Source organism: Penicillium cataractarum (assembly GCF_028827025.1).
Source record: "Penicillium cataractarum strain IBT 29864 chromosome Unknown utg000002l, whole genome shotgun sequence".
Taxonomy (NCBI): domain Eukaryota; kingdom Fungi; phylum Ascomycota; class Eurotiomycetes; order Eurotiales; family Aspergillaceae; genus Penicillium; species Penicillium cataractarum.
In genome coordinates this window covers 31,261-46,546 of record NW_026622738.1, presented here as the reverse complement: position 1 = coordinate 46,546, position 15,286 = coordinate 31,261, and the positions used below count along the sequence as shown (strand labels likewise).

The window sequence follows — 15,286 nt, the reverse complement described above, 5'->3', positions numbered from 1 at the left end:
CAGTAAATCTGTCCCTCGGTCAGTGCCTTTGTTACCAGTAGCTACAAGAGCCAAATTTGAAGAAGAATAAAAATTTAAACTCATTCAAAAAGCTCGGAATCTCTCAAAGATATCTACTGGGAAAGCCTCCGCCAACGCGTGGAAGGCTTGTTTGTTGGGGTGCAAACGATCGCCCGAATCAAACTCTTTTTTTAGCACTGCAGAGTCATTATCATCCCTCAAAACTCGATCAAAATCAATGACGGCGTCAAAAACACCACTCAGTCGAATCCAATCATTGACCCTCTGTCTTGTCCGGTCCCTGATTGGATGCGAATACCCCGTGAGGCCTTCGGCCTCCGCATCAACCACTATCTCGCCTTTTCTTCTTCCAAATGGTGTAATTGTCGCAGCGAAGATAGGAATCCCACGTGCGTGTACCCTGGTCACGATCTGTCTATATCCGGCAATTATTTGATCGCCAATTGTGGATTGACTTTGTTCATTGGCTTCAGCGGTTCCAATATCATTCACCCCTTCGAAAATCAGGACATATTCCACACCCGAATGGGCCAATATGTCGCGATCAAGTCGGCTGAGAACGTTGGGGCCTATGCCATCTGCGAGGATGCGGTTGCCCCCTGCAGCTTGATTTAGTATGGAGATAGACGCAGTGACGGGATCTGACTGGAGACGGGAGAATAGGAGATCAGGCCAGCTAGGAGGTCAAAAAGTCAGCTTGAACATAGCGAAGACACAAGATGGCCTTGAAAGGGTTAGTACCGGTCGTTGCCATCAGTTGTGCTGCATCTTCCATCCGTGATGCTATCCCCAATAACAGCGAATGCGCACGAATCACGCGGGGCCAGAACTTCAATTCCAGAGATATAGAACCTAGGCCAAACAATAAGAATTTAACATCCCGAAATGCAAACTCGACTTACCAATGCTCTATTGGCTGGACAGAAGAATCAGTCAAATCGGTTTCCGAAACACAATTTCCTAAACTGCAAAATGAAGTTGTTCGGCTTCCAGGATGCGACGTGATTCCAGTTTGACTGTCTTGTCCATTTTCCAAGAAAAGACTAATGGTGAGTACTGTGTTTGTCGGCAGGGGAAGTCCGAACTCGATGGGATCGGAGACAGCTTGCGCTCCACCCGGAATTTTGGTCGTCATGGACCCATCGTCAAATGTAACGTTTCTCAGAGTGTTTGTTTCGATTTTGCTGCCGCCAGATAAATTATCGTGTGCTAGGGCCACTGTTATCCGGTCGATATTCAAATCGTCGCTGCCAAACGCGTTGGATAATCGGAGACGAAAGTAATTTTCAGTGCCGAGGGTGATTTTCACAGTTTGTCGAATTGTTGTATTGTGAAATACTGCCTTGTTCCGGATCTTGAGGCGTTGATTAATCAATTTATCTTCCAAACGATCTTGGACGCCTAGGAAGAGACTAACGAATATTCTCGGTGGCAATTTATCTGCTTCGGCGCGCATCGGCATCGCGGCCCATGTATGGACCCAATGCCTGCTTTGAGCCATTGTCCGTAATAGTAATCCCAGGGCGGATTTTTTTGACTGATTTCGCGAAAAAGAACCTTCCGAGGGAGTGACTTAATACTTAGTTAAGCGGATAATTAGCCCCCAACCTAACCCGGGTAATTAATTAAACACAGGTGACCACCGACCGCGAATCCCGAGCGAGTTGAGTTTAGGCTAACAAACCGCCGGTTACAGTTGTTTAAAAGTGGTGTATTACTTCTCCTGGGCGGCAGATACACACAAAGCGACGCGTCGAAAAGAGAGTAGATATCTAGATTCTAGGGAGCCTGGAGATAATTATCAACTCGAGACTCGTCCTTCTTGTGTGCTATGGCGGGAAACTAGGTACTGCACACGCTTAAGAGTCACATATGGCCAGGCAGACTCCAAGCTGGCCACAAATTGGCTATATAATCAGAGTATTTGAATGGAAAAATAAAAAGTGAAATAAAAGATGAGATCGACCTTATTTAGTTTAAGGTTGAACATCATAACTCCCCCAGTCGCCATACTATTCAGGCATTAGCATATAACTATAGCCGGTAGAATCGGGATGATTAAAGGTAGACTCCCGAACCAGCCTCAATACATATGCGCTGGGTTCAGCTCAGCGGCACTCAAAAAGTTTTTAGGTCCTAATAAGTTATAATATTTACATGAGTTTATTTATTTTGCAACTATATACGGCTCGACTAAATTCAAATACAAAAAAAATGCGGAAACAATCCGTGGCTTGAAAGATATTATATGATTTAGAGACTTGGATCCGGCACCTCAGCGGCACCCAATTAACCGAAGCCTCTCGCGACACAGAAAGCTTCTCGGCATTGAAAAGAATAACCTGCAAAAATCGGATTGAGAAATCGAGGAAGAGAATATTCGCGGAAGTCTCCTACTCTTATGCAGAGAACCCAAATTGGCCAATCAAAGTTTATCGAGTGATGGAAAACTCTATCAAAATGCTCTACTTATATGAGAGTCCGCTGTATGCGCGCCTAGGGGTAGTGCTTCGAACAGTCTTTTTAGGAAGTTGACAAGAAAATGCTCCCCAAGTCCTAAATTAGTCAGGTTGTCACGTCGGTGGCTCGACCACCCGCCTGCCCTGCGCTCTTTCTGGTCTTGGTAGTGTCAGACGTACGAATTCAGAAGCAAATACCCCTCACCTTTCGATGGAATTTTTGTAACGGCAGAAATTCGGGGCCGTTATCGAGGTTAAAAACAAGCAAAGGGCTGAATCCGCCCCTTATAATATGTGCGCAGCCCGCGTATTCAGAAATGGGGGATTAATTATCATTTTAGCTACCTACAGTAGGGATCATAGAACTCTGATTCTAATTATTGCGATACAAATTGGCTCTCATCGGTGTTGTACTGTAAAGAGTTTAAACGTTCCAACTAGGCCGGCTCACTGTCAGCACTTCCAGACATCGAGACCATCACAGGACGTAATACACTTGAAAAAACCACTCTACCGACCCCCTAGAAGATGCCTGCGGTGCCGCTGAAAGACAGAACTGGTGCTACGAGGCACTTATCCTGGAAACAAGGCATATGTTTTGCAATAGTCCAGTCGGACTTGTGAGATCCAATAAGGTTTCCATGAAATTCCACAGACTTTTGTATGAATCATGTATATTACGCTCCCCCGTACTGTATTATGCAGGTTGCGTTTCAGCCCAACCTTCGCCTTTTTTGCCCAAAGCTCAAGTACACACTGGAGCAGCCCGCCCGCTATATTATAAGGCGGTCTTGAAAGACTTGCGCAAAGCTATGTTATGACATCTGCTCCATCAACAGATTATTTGAAACAAAAGGTCAACCGATATTCGTCGTATGTCACCAACTGTGCGAGCCAAACTGAAAGAACGTGAAGGCCTCAAGACCATATCCTACAGAGATGCTAGAGGTTCCATGGCCATACTAAGTAATAATATATAATTAATTGCGAAGAACTAAATATATAATACGAAATAAGTATCCTTATATATCTAGCCCTTCTTACTCCTAATCTATCCCTTAGGAGTATATCTAGAGTTACTATATACTCTATTACCTACTCCTACGAGTCGTACTAGGAGTATATCGTTAGCGTTATGTGAGGCTTACTAGGTTCCTATATTTAGGGTAACTATAATCTTAGTATTAGTAAAGAGATAGCTATTTCCTACGTCGCGCTAACCGTCCTATAGAGTAAGTAGGTATTATTTATAACGGTTAGCCGTAGGCCGTTCCTAGCTCCTACCCTAAATATCTACCTTATAGCCCCCTCCGGGGCCTACCTATGTATACCAAAACGCACGTGATAGTGCTAGTACCTAGCGTCCGTAGAATGATTAGCTCACGGTTACTCCTTAGTTAGTTACTGCCCCCGCGCCTCTCAAGGTCCGTAACACGAGGGTCTTTAAAGCTAAAGACTATCCGGGATATTATATTATAGATTTAAATACGACAAGATTTAACCTCTAAGAGCAGATATAGCTTATTCTATAGGAGTATCTCTCACACTAAGAGATCGTAGCTATGACAGAGGCTAATGAAACACGGGACGAATCGTTTAATCCGATCAGTGATACCGAGTAAGAGACAGAGGATATAGTGTATAAGACGGACGATATATAGCCCCCGAACGTATAGTCCCTTTAACAGTCTCGTACGATAATACTTAACCTTAAAGATAGAGAGGCTATAAATCATGATAAGCATGATAACGACGACGACATAAACCCTCCTTTACCTAACACATAGTAGCGTGTATCTAGTAGAAAGCGTAAGCGCTCGAAGCTACTTAAGGTTAGATCTCAATGATTACTACACTGTTTGATTCTCTACGTCCTATGTTATTATTCGTACGACAAAGAATGTAATTTCTTATGATTTTACCTCTTGATTCTTAATTCTTTACTCTACTGCCGTATTAAAAGTTACAAATAAATACATAGAAATCCTGTCTAAATCTAAATAATTTATGTATCGTAAGCAAGTCCCATTTTCTACCTATTTGTCTTGTTTAGGACCCTGAGGTTCACCCGCGGATGACCCTCTTGAGGGTCGGACCTCTAGGTGAACGACCCCCAGGGTTGATAACTCGGTCGCTTACCCACCCGCGCGGCGAGTCGGGTGGAGGGTCCGGAGGGTCAGCTGTCATACATTTTGCTCCTAAGATGCGTAAATCGGACCATGAACCGTATACCATCAAGGGACAGACGGTTATGCCCAAATATCATATCAAGATCTTGGGCGTACTCATGGATACCGGACTCAAATACAAAGAGTATATCGCAAGAGTGGCGTCTAAAGCTCTGGAGGCAGAGATGGAGCTCCGGCGCCTCCGAGGGCTGTCTCCTGCAACAGCGCGACAACTCTTCACATCGACGGTAGCCCCGGTAGTGGACTACGCATCCAATATATAGATGCACGCGTGCAAGGATAAGGCTATAGGACCGATCAACCGAGTTCAAAGAGTAGGAGCGTAAGCTATTTGATGACTCGACCTCGACCGTTTGGTAGTGCATCTAACACACCCTGTGCCCCGGGAGCCGATCACTTCCCGAGGCGCGGTCTTACCACCATCTACATTAAAGGTTTGTTACTAGGGTAAAAATGCTTAGATATGTACCCTAGAATGTGCATTACTTGTACTCTTCAAGAGGTCAAGGGGTTCAAGCGATACGCGCACATACCGGCAAAATATTCCGGCAATCACAATCGAAATTGTGGAATTTGATTAGTTGCCCCTGCGTGCACCGAGGACTACCGGCCGTGTCCAGCAGAACCCCATAAAATCTTGGGACTTCTCTTTACTCCTGCTTGCTACATGGACATCCCCCTATCAAAATCCATCGACTATGAAGAGATCAAGTGTGAATTAGCGAGATCAGCGAGTTTAATCAAATCAAAAACATCACGATAGATTTTTTTCTCTCTATCTAATCTTATAGTAGCGTTCACCAGCGACAGAGAAACTCCCAAGAACATTAGACAACATAGATAAATGACTAATCTTACCCGATTCGGTAATTCGATTCAGTAATTGTTCGCCAGGCTATGCATATAGCGGGGGCATCGGGTGGAGGTTCAACGGGTGTTTCTAATAGGACTTGTGCTTACTTTATACGTTACAGCGAAAATGCACTCTGTGCCCGTATCGAAAGAATGATCGACCCTAAAAATGCCAATCATTTACATTCCACGAAATATGTCCAGACATTCCATTTATGGTACAAAGTTTAACAGTAAAAGGTTGACCATAAACTCACTACATATAACCCCCTCCCCTAAATGGGTAGGATAAATTGTTCTTCTTTACCACGAACAGTGCGACGGGTACAAAGTGAAATCCTTTCCATACTAAATCATTTATCGTTTAAAATAAACGGTTTTTGCAAAGATGCGTGTCGTTCTTCCTACCCTTTTTTGCGGTGCATTGGTCACTGCGCTCTCCGGAGACGAGGCTCTACAAAAGTGGGGTGGACCGAGGGGTGGGCATGAGATTTCCCACGGGGGTAACAGTATTGGAAATGGAGATGCTGGTGGGATTAACATTGACACTGGGGGTGGCGACATTGGGGACATTGGAGTTGGGGTCGGGGGTGGAGGGAGTGGGAGTGGTTGCGACCTGGCCGCTTGTGACGCTAAGGTAGGACTTGTGGATATCCAAAAAGTTTGCTAATACTAATATATTGCTTCATGTAAGTGTCGGCAATTGGGCGATCAATCCGGCTACTGCGATAACGGGAGTGGATCTCCCAGTTTACTTGGACTTATCCTCGGACAAACTACGGCGTTAGTCTCTTTCTCGATTGTCCTAGGATTGCAGAGCGATCTGAAAGCTAATGTGAAATAGAAGCTGCATCTGTATACCAAGAACAGATTGTGATCCTTCTGTAAGTTGGCCGCAGAGTACATATTTTTGTGACGACGACTAAGTGGTGCTCGATAGTGCGCGTCTGGACTGACCTGTTGTAATGGAGCCTGCACCAACCTCCAGGATACTCCTAGTAACTGTGGCACTTGTGGGAATACTGTGAGTTAGGCTTAACCTTTATACTTCTAGAGGGTTATCTATTATTTCGATGTTCTTATAGCTAATATGATCAATTTACACGCTTATTCAGTGCCCTGCTGGGTCGACTTGCTCATCAGGTGCCTGTATATGCGCTAGCTTCCAGGCGCAGGCCACATTCGGCACTGGGACCTTCCCGCACGGAGTGGCAGTAGGTGACTTCAACGGAGATGGCTATCTTGATATCGTTGCTGCGAACGCCGGCGATAGTACAGCGAGCATCTTGCTTGGGACTGGGTCGGGGACCTTTCAGGGGCAGACAGCATTCCCAGTGGGGTACCAGCCGTTCTATATTGCATTGGGTGACTTTAATGGAGATGGCAATCTCGATATCGTGACTGCGAATACAGGTGACGATACAATAAGTATCTTGCTCGGCACTGGATCTGGGAGTTTCCAGTCACAGGCTACATACCCCGTAGGGGCCGTTCCTTTCGGTATTACAGTGAGAGACTTGAACGGAGATGGCCATCTCGATATCGTGGCTACGGATCAAGGTGACAATACAGTGAGCGTCTTGCTCGGCACTGGATCGGGGACCTTCCAGGCACAGACCACATTCGGTGTGGGGTCCACTCCTGACGATGTTGCAGTAGGCGACTTCAACGGAGATGGCTATCTCGATATCGTGACTGCAAATACCGGCGACAATACGGTGAGCGTCTTACTCGGAACTGGATCCGGAAGCTTCCTGGCACAGACCACATTCCCCGTGGGGTCTCAACCGGACGGCGTTGCAGTTGGCGATTTCAATGGAGATAGCCATCTCGATATTGTGGCTTCGAATTTCGTGGATAATACAGTTAGTGTCTTGCTCGGCACTGGATCCGGGACCTTCCAGCCGCAGACCACATTCACTGTGGGGGCCGCTCCGCATGATGTTGCAGTAGGTGATTTCAATAGAGACGGCCATCTCGATATTGTGACTTCGAATATCGTGGACAATACAGTGAGCGTCTTGCTCGGCACTGGATCCGGGAGCTTCCTGGCACAGACCACATTCCCCGTGGGGTCTCAACCGGACGGCGTTGCAGTTGGCGATTTCAATGGAGATGGCTATCTCGATATTGTGGCTGGGAATCTCGATGGCCATTCAGTGAGCGTCTTGCTTGGAAAGCCTTGTGGCCCTTAGAGCCGCCCTTGGGATTGTGGCACAGGTATATGTAAGGATGTCTTATCCTACTATATTCGAGAACGGATTTTCCCGTATACATTTTTGGATATGTATAGAGATAAAATGACGTCAGCGGAAAATAACGGGCACTCACTCTGACCGTACTTAAATCATAACGTTCCTCTAGTTTCATGGGATACAGTACTCGGGCTTGTGGTGCGTATAAGCTTCCAAATTGTCGGAAGTTGTTGTGGAGACTGATGATAGTCTACTTGCTACATTCACCCTGCTCAGCCATTTCAGACGTGTTAAAATATTTGCTTTCTATCATATCACGGATGGAAACAAGCTTTGACGGCGAGAGTCTTGGAGTCATGTCACATGGACTAGTAACGGTAAGTGGGAAGCTATTGTGTAAGAAGTTATAGCTTGTCATGACAAGGAGAGAGGAGAGACAAGGTACTGTGTGTCTGTTAATTTGGTGTAAAATACATAGTCGAGGCGATCGTCATACTGGTCTGTTCCTTATTCATGTGAATTGGCCGAAAGGCACAAATGGTATGGTCCCAGTAATGATGAACTTGGAGGCTGAGGGTCATATGGTGGGCAATGAACGCAATATCCATAGAACCGCCTTGGTTCTGCAAAAGCTCGTCCAAGTCTTGGCTTTGACTTCGCCCTAGAATACCGTAAGCAAGCGCCAAGTCGGATCCTCCGCGGTGATAATATTGTGTAGCTTGTAGGGTATGTTATACACAACATGGAGTGTAGGCTGTAAGAGTGTTGTAAGGATATATTGCTCTTTATCACGAGCGATTACTAGCTCTTTGAGTTGAGATTCGCGCCTGTGGATGGGGAGAGACGGCGAGAGGGGGAGTTAGTGGAGGTGGAGGAGGGAATAGGTAACATGGAGCGGGTTCGTGGCCGGCCTCAAGGGGGTTCTTGAGTCTTAGCGAGCGTCTCTGTGTATGGGATATGATCCTGGGGTGTCTGGGGGCCGCCTTTAGGATCGAGGCGAGGGACTTCCCCCACCGGGGGCGGGGTTTGGGTGATAAAAGACCGAGCTTGGCGCTTCGGAGGGCTATCCCCATCAGGGATGCTTCTGCCAGATACCAGCAGAATCATAGGGAGTGATCATTGGAACTGCATTACCCAGGGCTTCTCTGAAGTCATGTTCCTCTGGACGTGCTGCTCTTCTGAGGATGCTGTTGTCGCTAAACCAGAGAAAGCATACCACCAAGAATAAGCTTGATTCTGCTGGTCTTATTTATTACTGTTTGAATAGTATCGCTATTGGGAGAGTTATGAAGTTATGATCTATTGGTCTCAACCTAAAATAATCTTATCTTTTTTCTCATCTTTTTCGATTAGTTGATCAAAATTCATAGACCCGATCTGGCTTCCTTCAAATACATTTGTTATGCGGGGATTAGGAGCCGATGCGTGGGCACGCATTGAAACGATCGGTAATGACCATAAGGATCTTAGGTATTTGGATTGCGTGTTTGACTGTTGCGTTTCGTATGGTGTTAATATCGAGCGCCTTGTAGAAGGTGGTCCTTCCCGATAGTAGGTATAGTATAATAGTAGATAGTATAGTGGTAGATAATCCTTAGTATGTTCTACCCGTACACCTATCTATCCTCCTACTACTTTAGTCACGTGCGGGATAGCCGTTTCCTACGTCGCGCTAACCGTTATATAGAGTAAGCGGGTATTAGTTGTGGGGAATTGTTACACACACAGCAGCTTTTGCTAGCCGCACAGTAATTATGTAATATCCCGTATCACATAATCAATTTCGCCAAGAATCCTTACCATACATTACCGCAGCAACTGCATTACTTACCACTATAGCAACTGCATTCTATTAACTACTACTATAAGTAGGCCTCTGCATGGTGCGGTCTTGGTCCTTAGGTCGAGGACCGCGGACCGGACCGCACGGTCTTGCGGTCTCGAATTCGGGGGTTGAGACCGCACCATAGTGAACCGCGGTCCCTTGCGGTCTTCACCACGGTGAACCGCAATTGCATAATTCTACCAAGACCTTCTCTTTTCGGCTACATAAATTGATGATTCATCCCATTTAATTACTGTTATTAAACACTGTTTTGGTCCCTTCATAAACATTTACTGTATTTCAGCATCAGCCACTATGAAAACAGATGAAATATACTCGTATATAGAAAATCTACTATTTAAAATACCTAGACCTGCCAGTACTAGTATATTTCTAAGTTCTAATAGAGAGGTTTAGTAATAATTATTGCTGGCTAGGTGTATGAGGTAAGAAATATATATTTCGATATCAGTACCTGACCCTATCTTCATCTGAGACTTCTTCGTTGAGTGTACATAACCCCCTACATACAGCTAAAATAGGTATTAAGGGTATTATCAGAGAGCTTAGATTCTCTAGTTAACTATTTATCTTGAAATTCTATATTCTACTACTAATATATCATAATAATCTCTTTTCAAAATTGGTTTCTCTGATATGAAGTGTAGACTTAGAAAGAAAAGGAGGATTATACTATTATATGGGCCTTCTAGCGGTCCTTTTCGGTCCTGTGCGGTCCTCCTCATGGTTCTCTGCGGTCCTCTGCGGTCAATCATAGTATTTCCTACTAGCTGTCTATGCGGTCTTCTGCGGTCTTTGCAGCCCTCTATGCGGTCTATCGCGGTTTTTCCTGCGGTTCTATGCGGTCTTCTGCGGTCTTCGTAGCCCTTATCCTATCGGATTGTAGTAAAGTGGAGCCTACTGCCTAATCACTATTACAATTCAATTTGATCTATCTAAATCATGCCTATAGCTTTCTCCTAGAGAAAATCCTTTATTCAGCTTTTTCTAGTAGACGGAAATATTTTAGCAGGTATCTCCTTAAGTCCTTTACCTCCCCCGTCCTATCCTATACTCATTTCGTCAAAATGTTACAGAGTCAGGCCTCCTCTCAGTTCTCTGATCAGTATCCCTCATCGGCTTTTGAGGATAATCCACGAGATACTTTCTCCTTCATCACATCTGATGGGCTGTTTAACCTCGACGGGCGCGAAACGCCAACTTCTACTCCTAACGTGAACTTACTCCGACCGGCGATTCCTCCTGTTATCCCAGAAACACTCGAACGCGTTGGTCCTCCTAAAAGGAAAAACTATATCCTCTGGACAGAAATGGCGAATGAGGATTTCATCGTCTGGTGGTTAAAGACGGAGTATGGAAGTAAGATGAAACGGAATATCTTTGAGGGTAGACGCAATGCAGAATGTTGGGACCACTTCTACCAGGTCGCTACTATCCAGGATGGGTCTCCTAAGGTAATATGCAAGAATTGCGACCATATCCTTGCCCATCCTGCCGATAAGCGCCGGGGAACATCTACTATGAATAGGCATTATTCGTAAGTAGGTGCCTGTCGGAGAGGACCGACTCAGTCGCAAGATATTAGGAAGGCTATCAAGAACGGGGTATGGATAATCAGTCTACCTTTTTCTAATTATTACTAATCTTATAAAATACCCCTTCTAGGCATATCTGTCGTCTCGTAAAGCATCATTTACGCCGCAAGCTTGGATGGAAAGGTTAATTACCTTTATTGCTGCCTCGCGGCTACCCTTCCAGCTTATTGAGCATCCTGAATTTCGCGCCCTTCTTGAGATGGCCCGGCTTGCTCCCTGCTTCCCCGAAATCCCAACTGCAACCACAGTCCGCCGTCATCTTCAAGAGATCGTGGAAGAACGCCAGTATACTCTTCTACAGAAGCTTCCTAATAGTGCTAAGCTCTCTATTGCATTAGATTGCTGGACCTCACCATTTCGCCAAGCTTTTATGGCAATAACGGGCTATTTCATTGACCAAGAGTGGAATTACCGAGAGCTCTTGCTTGGCTTTGAACCTCTACAGGGCTCATATACGGGGGCCTATCTAAGCACTGTCCTGCTTGACCTTCTTGAGAAGCATCGGATTACTGAGAGGGTGTTAACTATTACTACTGATAACGCATCTAATAACGGAACATTACTCGGTAGCCTTCAAGAGGTCGTCGAATCCCTACAGCTACCTAGTAGTATACCGGTTATTCGTATACCATGTATTGCACATGTTATACAGCTCAGTTTGAAGGAGCTCCTTGGTCAGATGGACGCGAACCCAGGAAACGAGAGGGAAGAGATTGAATGGACCGAGAAAGGGCATATAGCTCGGCAAGAGAATAGAAAGATCGTGGATACTCTGAACAAGGTCTAGCTCTCTCTAATCTCTTACTATTATCTCTCTTTCTTTACTAACTCGCACTATATTCTAGGTTCGGAAGGTAGCAGTCTACATCAACAAAAGTCCCCAGCGCCGCGAGAGCTTCATAAGGCTTCAGACGAAAGAGCCTAAGCTTATGCCTATACAAGATGTTCGGACACGATGGAATTCGACGTTCCTCATGCTTAGGCGTGCCCGGCGATTGCAGTCTGCCTTTGATGACTTCTGTGTCCAATTCAACCTCGCTGATGTAAAGATAGACAGAGATGAATGGCGACAAGTTGACTATCTTCTGTCAATCACTTATCCCTTCTTCAAATTCACTTCGTCTCTTTCGGCAACTACAGACGTGACTATCCATAACGTCTTTGGTATCTATAACGCCCTATTCACACATATTGATAAGGCGAAAGTGCAGCTAGCGCGAAAGAAGGTTGGTTGGAAGAGAGTGATGAAGTCCGCGCTTGACCGTGCGCGCGATAAGCTTACAGAGTATTATGGAAAGACTGATGATATTCCTGGTGATCTCTATGCAATTGCGACTATCCTAGGACCACGGAACAAGCTAGAGTTCTTCACAACATCTGAATGGGAACCTCACTGGGGGCCTCGCTATAAGCAGTCGCTAGAGGCTTACATTCAGCCTTACCGGCAGCGCTACGAAGAGGCATAGTCTACATCAACTCTCCAGCCCACAATTTAAGACGTCTCTGACATTGATATCCTTCTGAGACCTACTGTATCTCTTCAGTCAAACGTGACGGCTCCAGATGAGCTTACACGGTATCTTAGAAGTAGTAAGTTAATCTATATACCTCTTCTTATATACTCCTTCTCTTATACCACCCTCACTAGGTACTGTCGAAGCAACCCCTCTCGTTTTCTGGAAAGAACACCAAAATGAATATCCTATTCTGGCAAGCCTTGCTCGAGACATCCTTACAACACCAGCCAGTGGTTCTGGCGTTGAGCGGTTATTTAACTCTGCGCGTGATATCTGCCATTATCGCCGGGGCTCACTGAAACCGCAGACAATTAAGGAATTGATGTTGTTTATGTGTACAACAAAATTTGACGTGGAGTCAGAGCAGCTTGCCCTAGTTGATGAGTATCTTTCTACGCAAGAGAAGCAAGCAAAGAAAGAGCAGAAGGACGCCCAGAAGAAAGAGGAACAATTTGATCCAATTAGTGATAACGAGGAAGACCTATCTACTACTGAAGATTCTGCCGAAACTATCCAACTTCCTAGTGCGCGAGCGCTTGGAAAGAGAAGGGCTACCCCGGATCAGCTATTTGAACTTGACGATGATGATGATGAGGTTCCCCTGCCTGATAATAGCCACTTAGAAGAAGGGAGGACTACTCAGAGGCGTTCATCTGGGCGTGTTCCAAAGCGCTTGAGACAGGATGAGGATTTTGTATATCTTTAATAGAAACAAGAACCACATAAGCTATTCATAAGGAAATCAGTTAATCCTCGCTTTTTCGGTAGAAATCAACAGACACCAAACAAAGAATTATTCTTTACTCCTACCTCAGAATTATATAAAATTAAATATCATTTGAAAGCAGAATACTCAAAAATACAGGCGACTTCTACATAAATTATGCATACCTTGGGTCTAAGATGTTTTGCTTGTTTGCAGGACCGCAGGACCGCACCAAACCGCAGTGGTGCGGTCCCTAAAAATGTAGGACCGCCCAGCGGTCTCAAGGTCTGGGACCAAAGACCGCGCGGTGCGGTCTAATGCGGTCTTGGGTGCGGTCTTTCCGGTCCCGTGCAGAGGCCTAACTATAAGAGGCTCTCTTTCTTCTAATCAATCTTCATTTAATTGATCATTCTTCATTCAATTGATCTTTCTTCATTCAATCATGAACCCACTAGCTGAGCAAGTCTTTGAGAGTAAAGAGAAGCTCCTTGCTTCTATCCAATAGTATACTCTTGCTTATGGATATGCGATAACTACTGTCTCATCAAGTAGAGATAGAAATATCACTCTTGGATGTGATAGAGGTGGTTACTATCACGATCAGGTTAATGCCCTAGATAGGGCGAAGCGCCGGAAAACTAGTATAAAACGAATTAGCTACCCTTTTCGTCTCTATGCGAAGAAGCTTAGAAGCGATCAGTGGGAAATCTAGGTTAGAAATCCTATTCATAACCATAAGGCTGATGATAATATAATTGGTCACTCTATAGCACGACGTCGGTAGTTTACCGAAGATTAAAACCAAACTATTCAGGATCTTACTAATATCGGGTCAAAGCCATAATATATACTAAGTATAATACGAAAAGATCCTAAAATCTTGATTAAGCCAAGAGATATCTATAATATTCGAATAGCATCAAGGCAAAAGAAACTTGGTAATTCTATACCGCTTGAATTTCTAAGGGAAACCCTTTAAAATAATAATTGGAGATATACATTTAAATAAGATATTAAAGGTCATGTTTAATTCTTTATATTCGCTTACCCTATATTAATTAAGTATACTAATTAATATAATAGGGTCTTTTTATTAGACTGTACTTATAAAACGAATCGATATAAGATGCCCCTTTTATATATTATCGGCCTTATACCATCAAATTTATCTTATAGTATTGCTTTCTGCTTTATACAAAATAAGTAGGAGGAAAGCTATAAGTGGACTTTATATACTTTTTTCTTATAGCTAGACCCCTTATCCTTTTCTCTAGTTCTTTGTACTGATAGAGATCTTGCTTTAGTAGGTATAATTAAATCTATCTATCTAAGAAGCCTATATTTATTATACGTTTGGTATATTAATAAGAATGTGCTTATAAAGATAAAGTAATATTGTCGGACTCTAGGCGGTGACCATAAAGTCGTGGTTATACACACAAGACGATAGTGTGTATAAGGGTAAATACTCAACGTAGTGTCTAAATACACGGTTATGAGTCTATCGGTCGTGCGCACTTCTATGAAGGAGGAGAAGTACCACGATTGTGGAAGAGTACCACCGATCTAGAAGAGAGATCATAAAGGATGATAAACTTGATTCAATTTAACTAGGTAACATAGCAGTATTTATATCACAAGAAACATAGCAAAAGATCACATGATAAACCAACAGAATCAGAGTGTTGAGAGTCTCTTACTTAGGTAGGCAATCATATGCGAGATCGTTAAGGATCAATCTGTTAGATCTTTATAGAAGAAGATCTATATGTAGAGAGGGGTTATATGAGTGGGTCCTTCGTCATGTGACCCCACAACATCCACATGTTGACACACCCCTTTAGTTCTCGATGTGAGAGCGGAATGAGAGCAAAGTGAGAACTGAATGAGAGAAAGGAGAAACAGA

General features: G+C 44.3%; 3 protein-coding genes across 3 annotated transcripts; 2 read left to right on the top strand and 1 right to left on the bottom strand.

The window, feature by feature from the left end:
- Nucleotides 1–84: 84 nt before the first annotated feature.
- N7496_002082 (SGNH/GDSL hydrolase family protein) lies at nt 85–1,522 on the bottom strand (the record flags this gene model as incomplete). Its single annotated transcript, XM_056695013.1, has 3 exons — nt 85–697; nt 763–873; nt 924–1,522. 3 exons carry the CDS (start codon nt 1,520–1,522, stop codon nt 85–87), a joined length of 1,323 nt encoding a protein of 440 aa, XP_056557225.1.
- Nucleotides 1,523–5,909: 4,387 nt separating this feature from the next.
- Nucleotides 5,910–7,716, top strand: N7496_002081 (FG-GAP repeat domain-containing protein; the record flags this gene model as incomplete). Its single annotated transcript, XM_056695012.1, has 2 exons — nt 5,910–6,158; nt 6,637–7,716. The coding sequence occupies 2 exons, from the start codon at nt 5,910–5,912 to the stop codon at nt 7,714–7,716; spliced, it is 1,329 nt and encodes a 442-aa protein (XP_056557224.1).
- Nucleotides 7,717–10,629: 2,913 nt separating this feature from the next.
- Nucleotides 10,630–13,380, top strand: N7496_002080 (uncharacterized protein; the record flags this gene model as incomplete). Its single annotated transcript, XM_056695011.1, has 5 exons — nt 10,630–11,016; nt 11,228–11,938; nt 12,003–12,617; nt 12,702–12,747; nt 12,806–13,380. 5 exons carry the CDS (start codon nt 10,630–10,632, stop codon nt 13,378–13,380), a joined length of 2,334 nt encoding a protein of 777 aa, XP_056557223.1.
- Nucleotides 13,381–15,286: the final 1,906 nt, after the last annotated feature.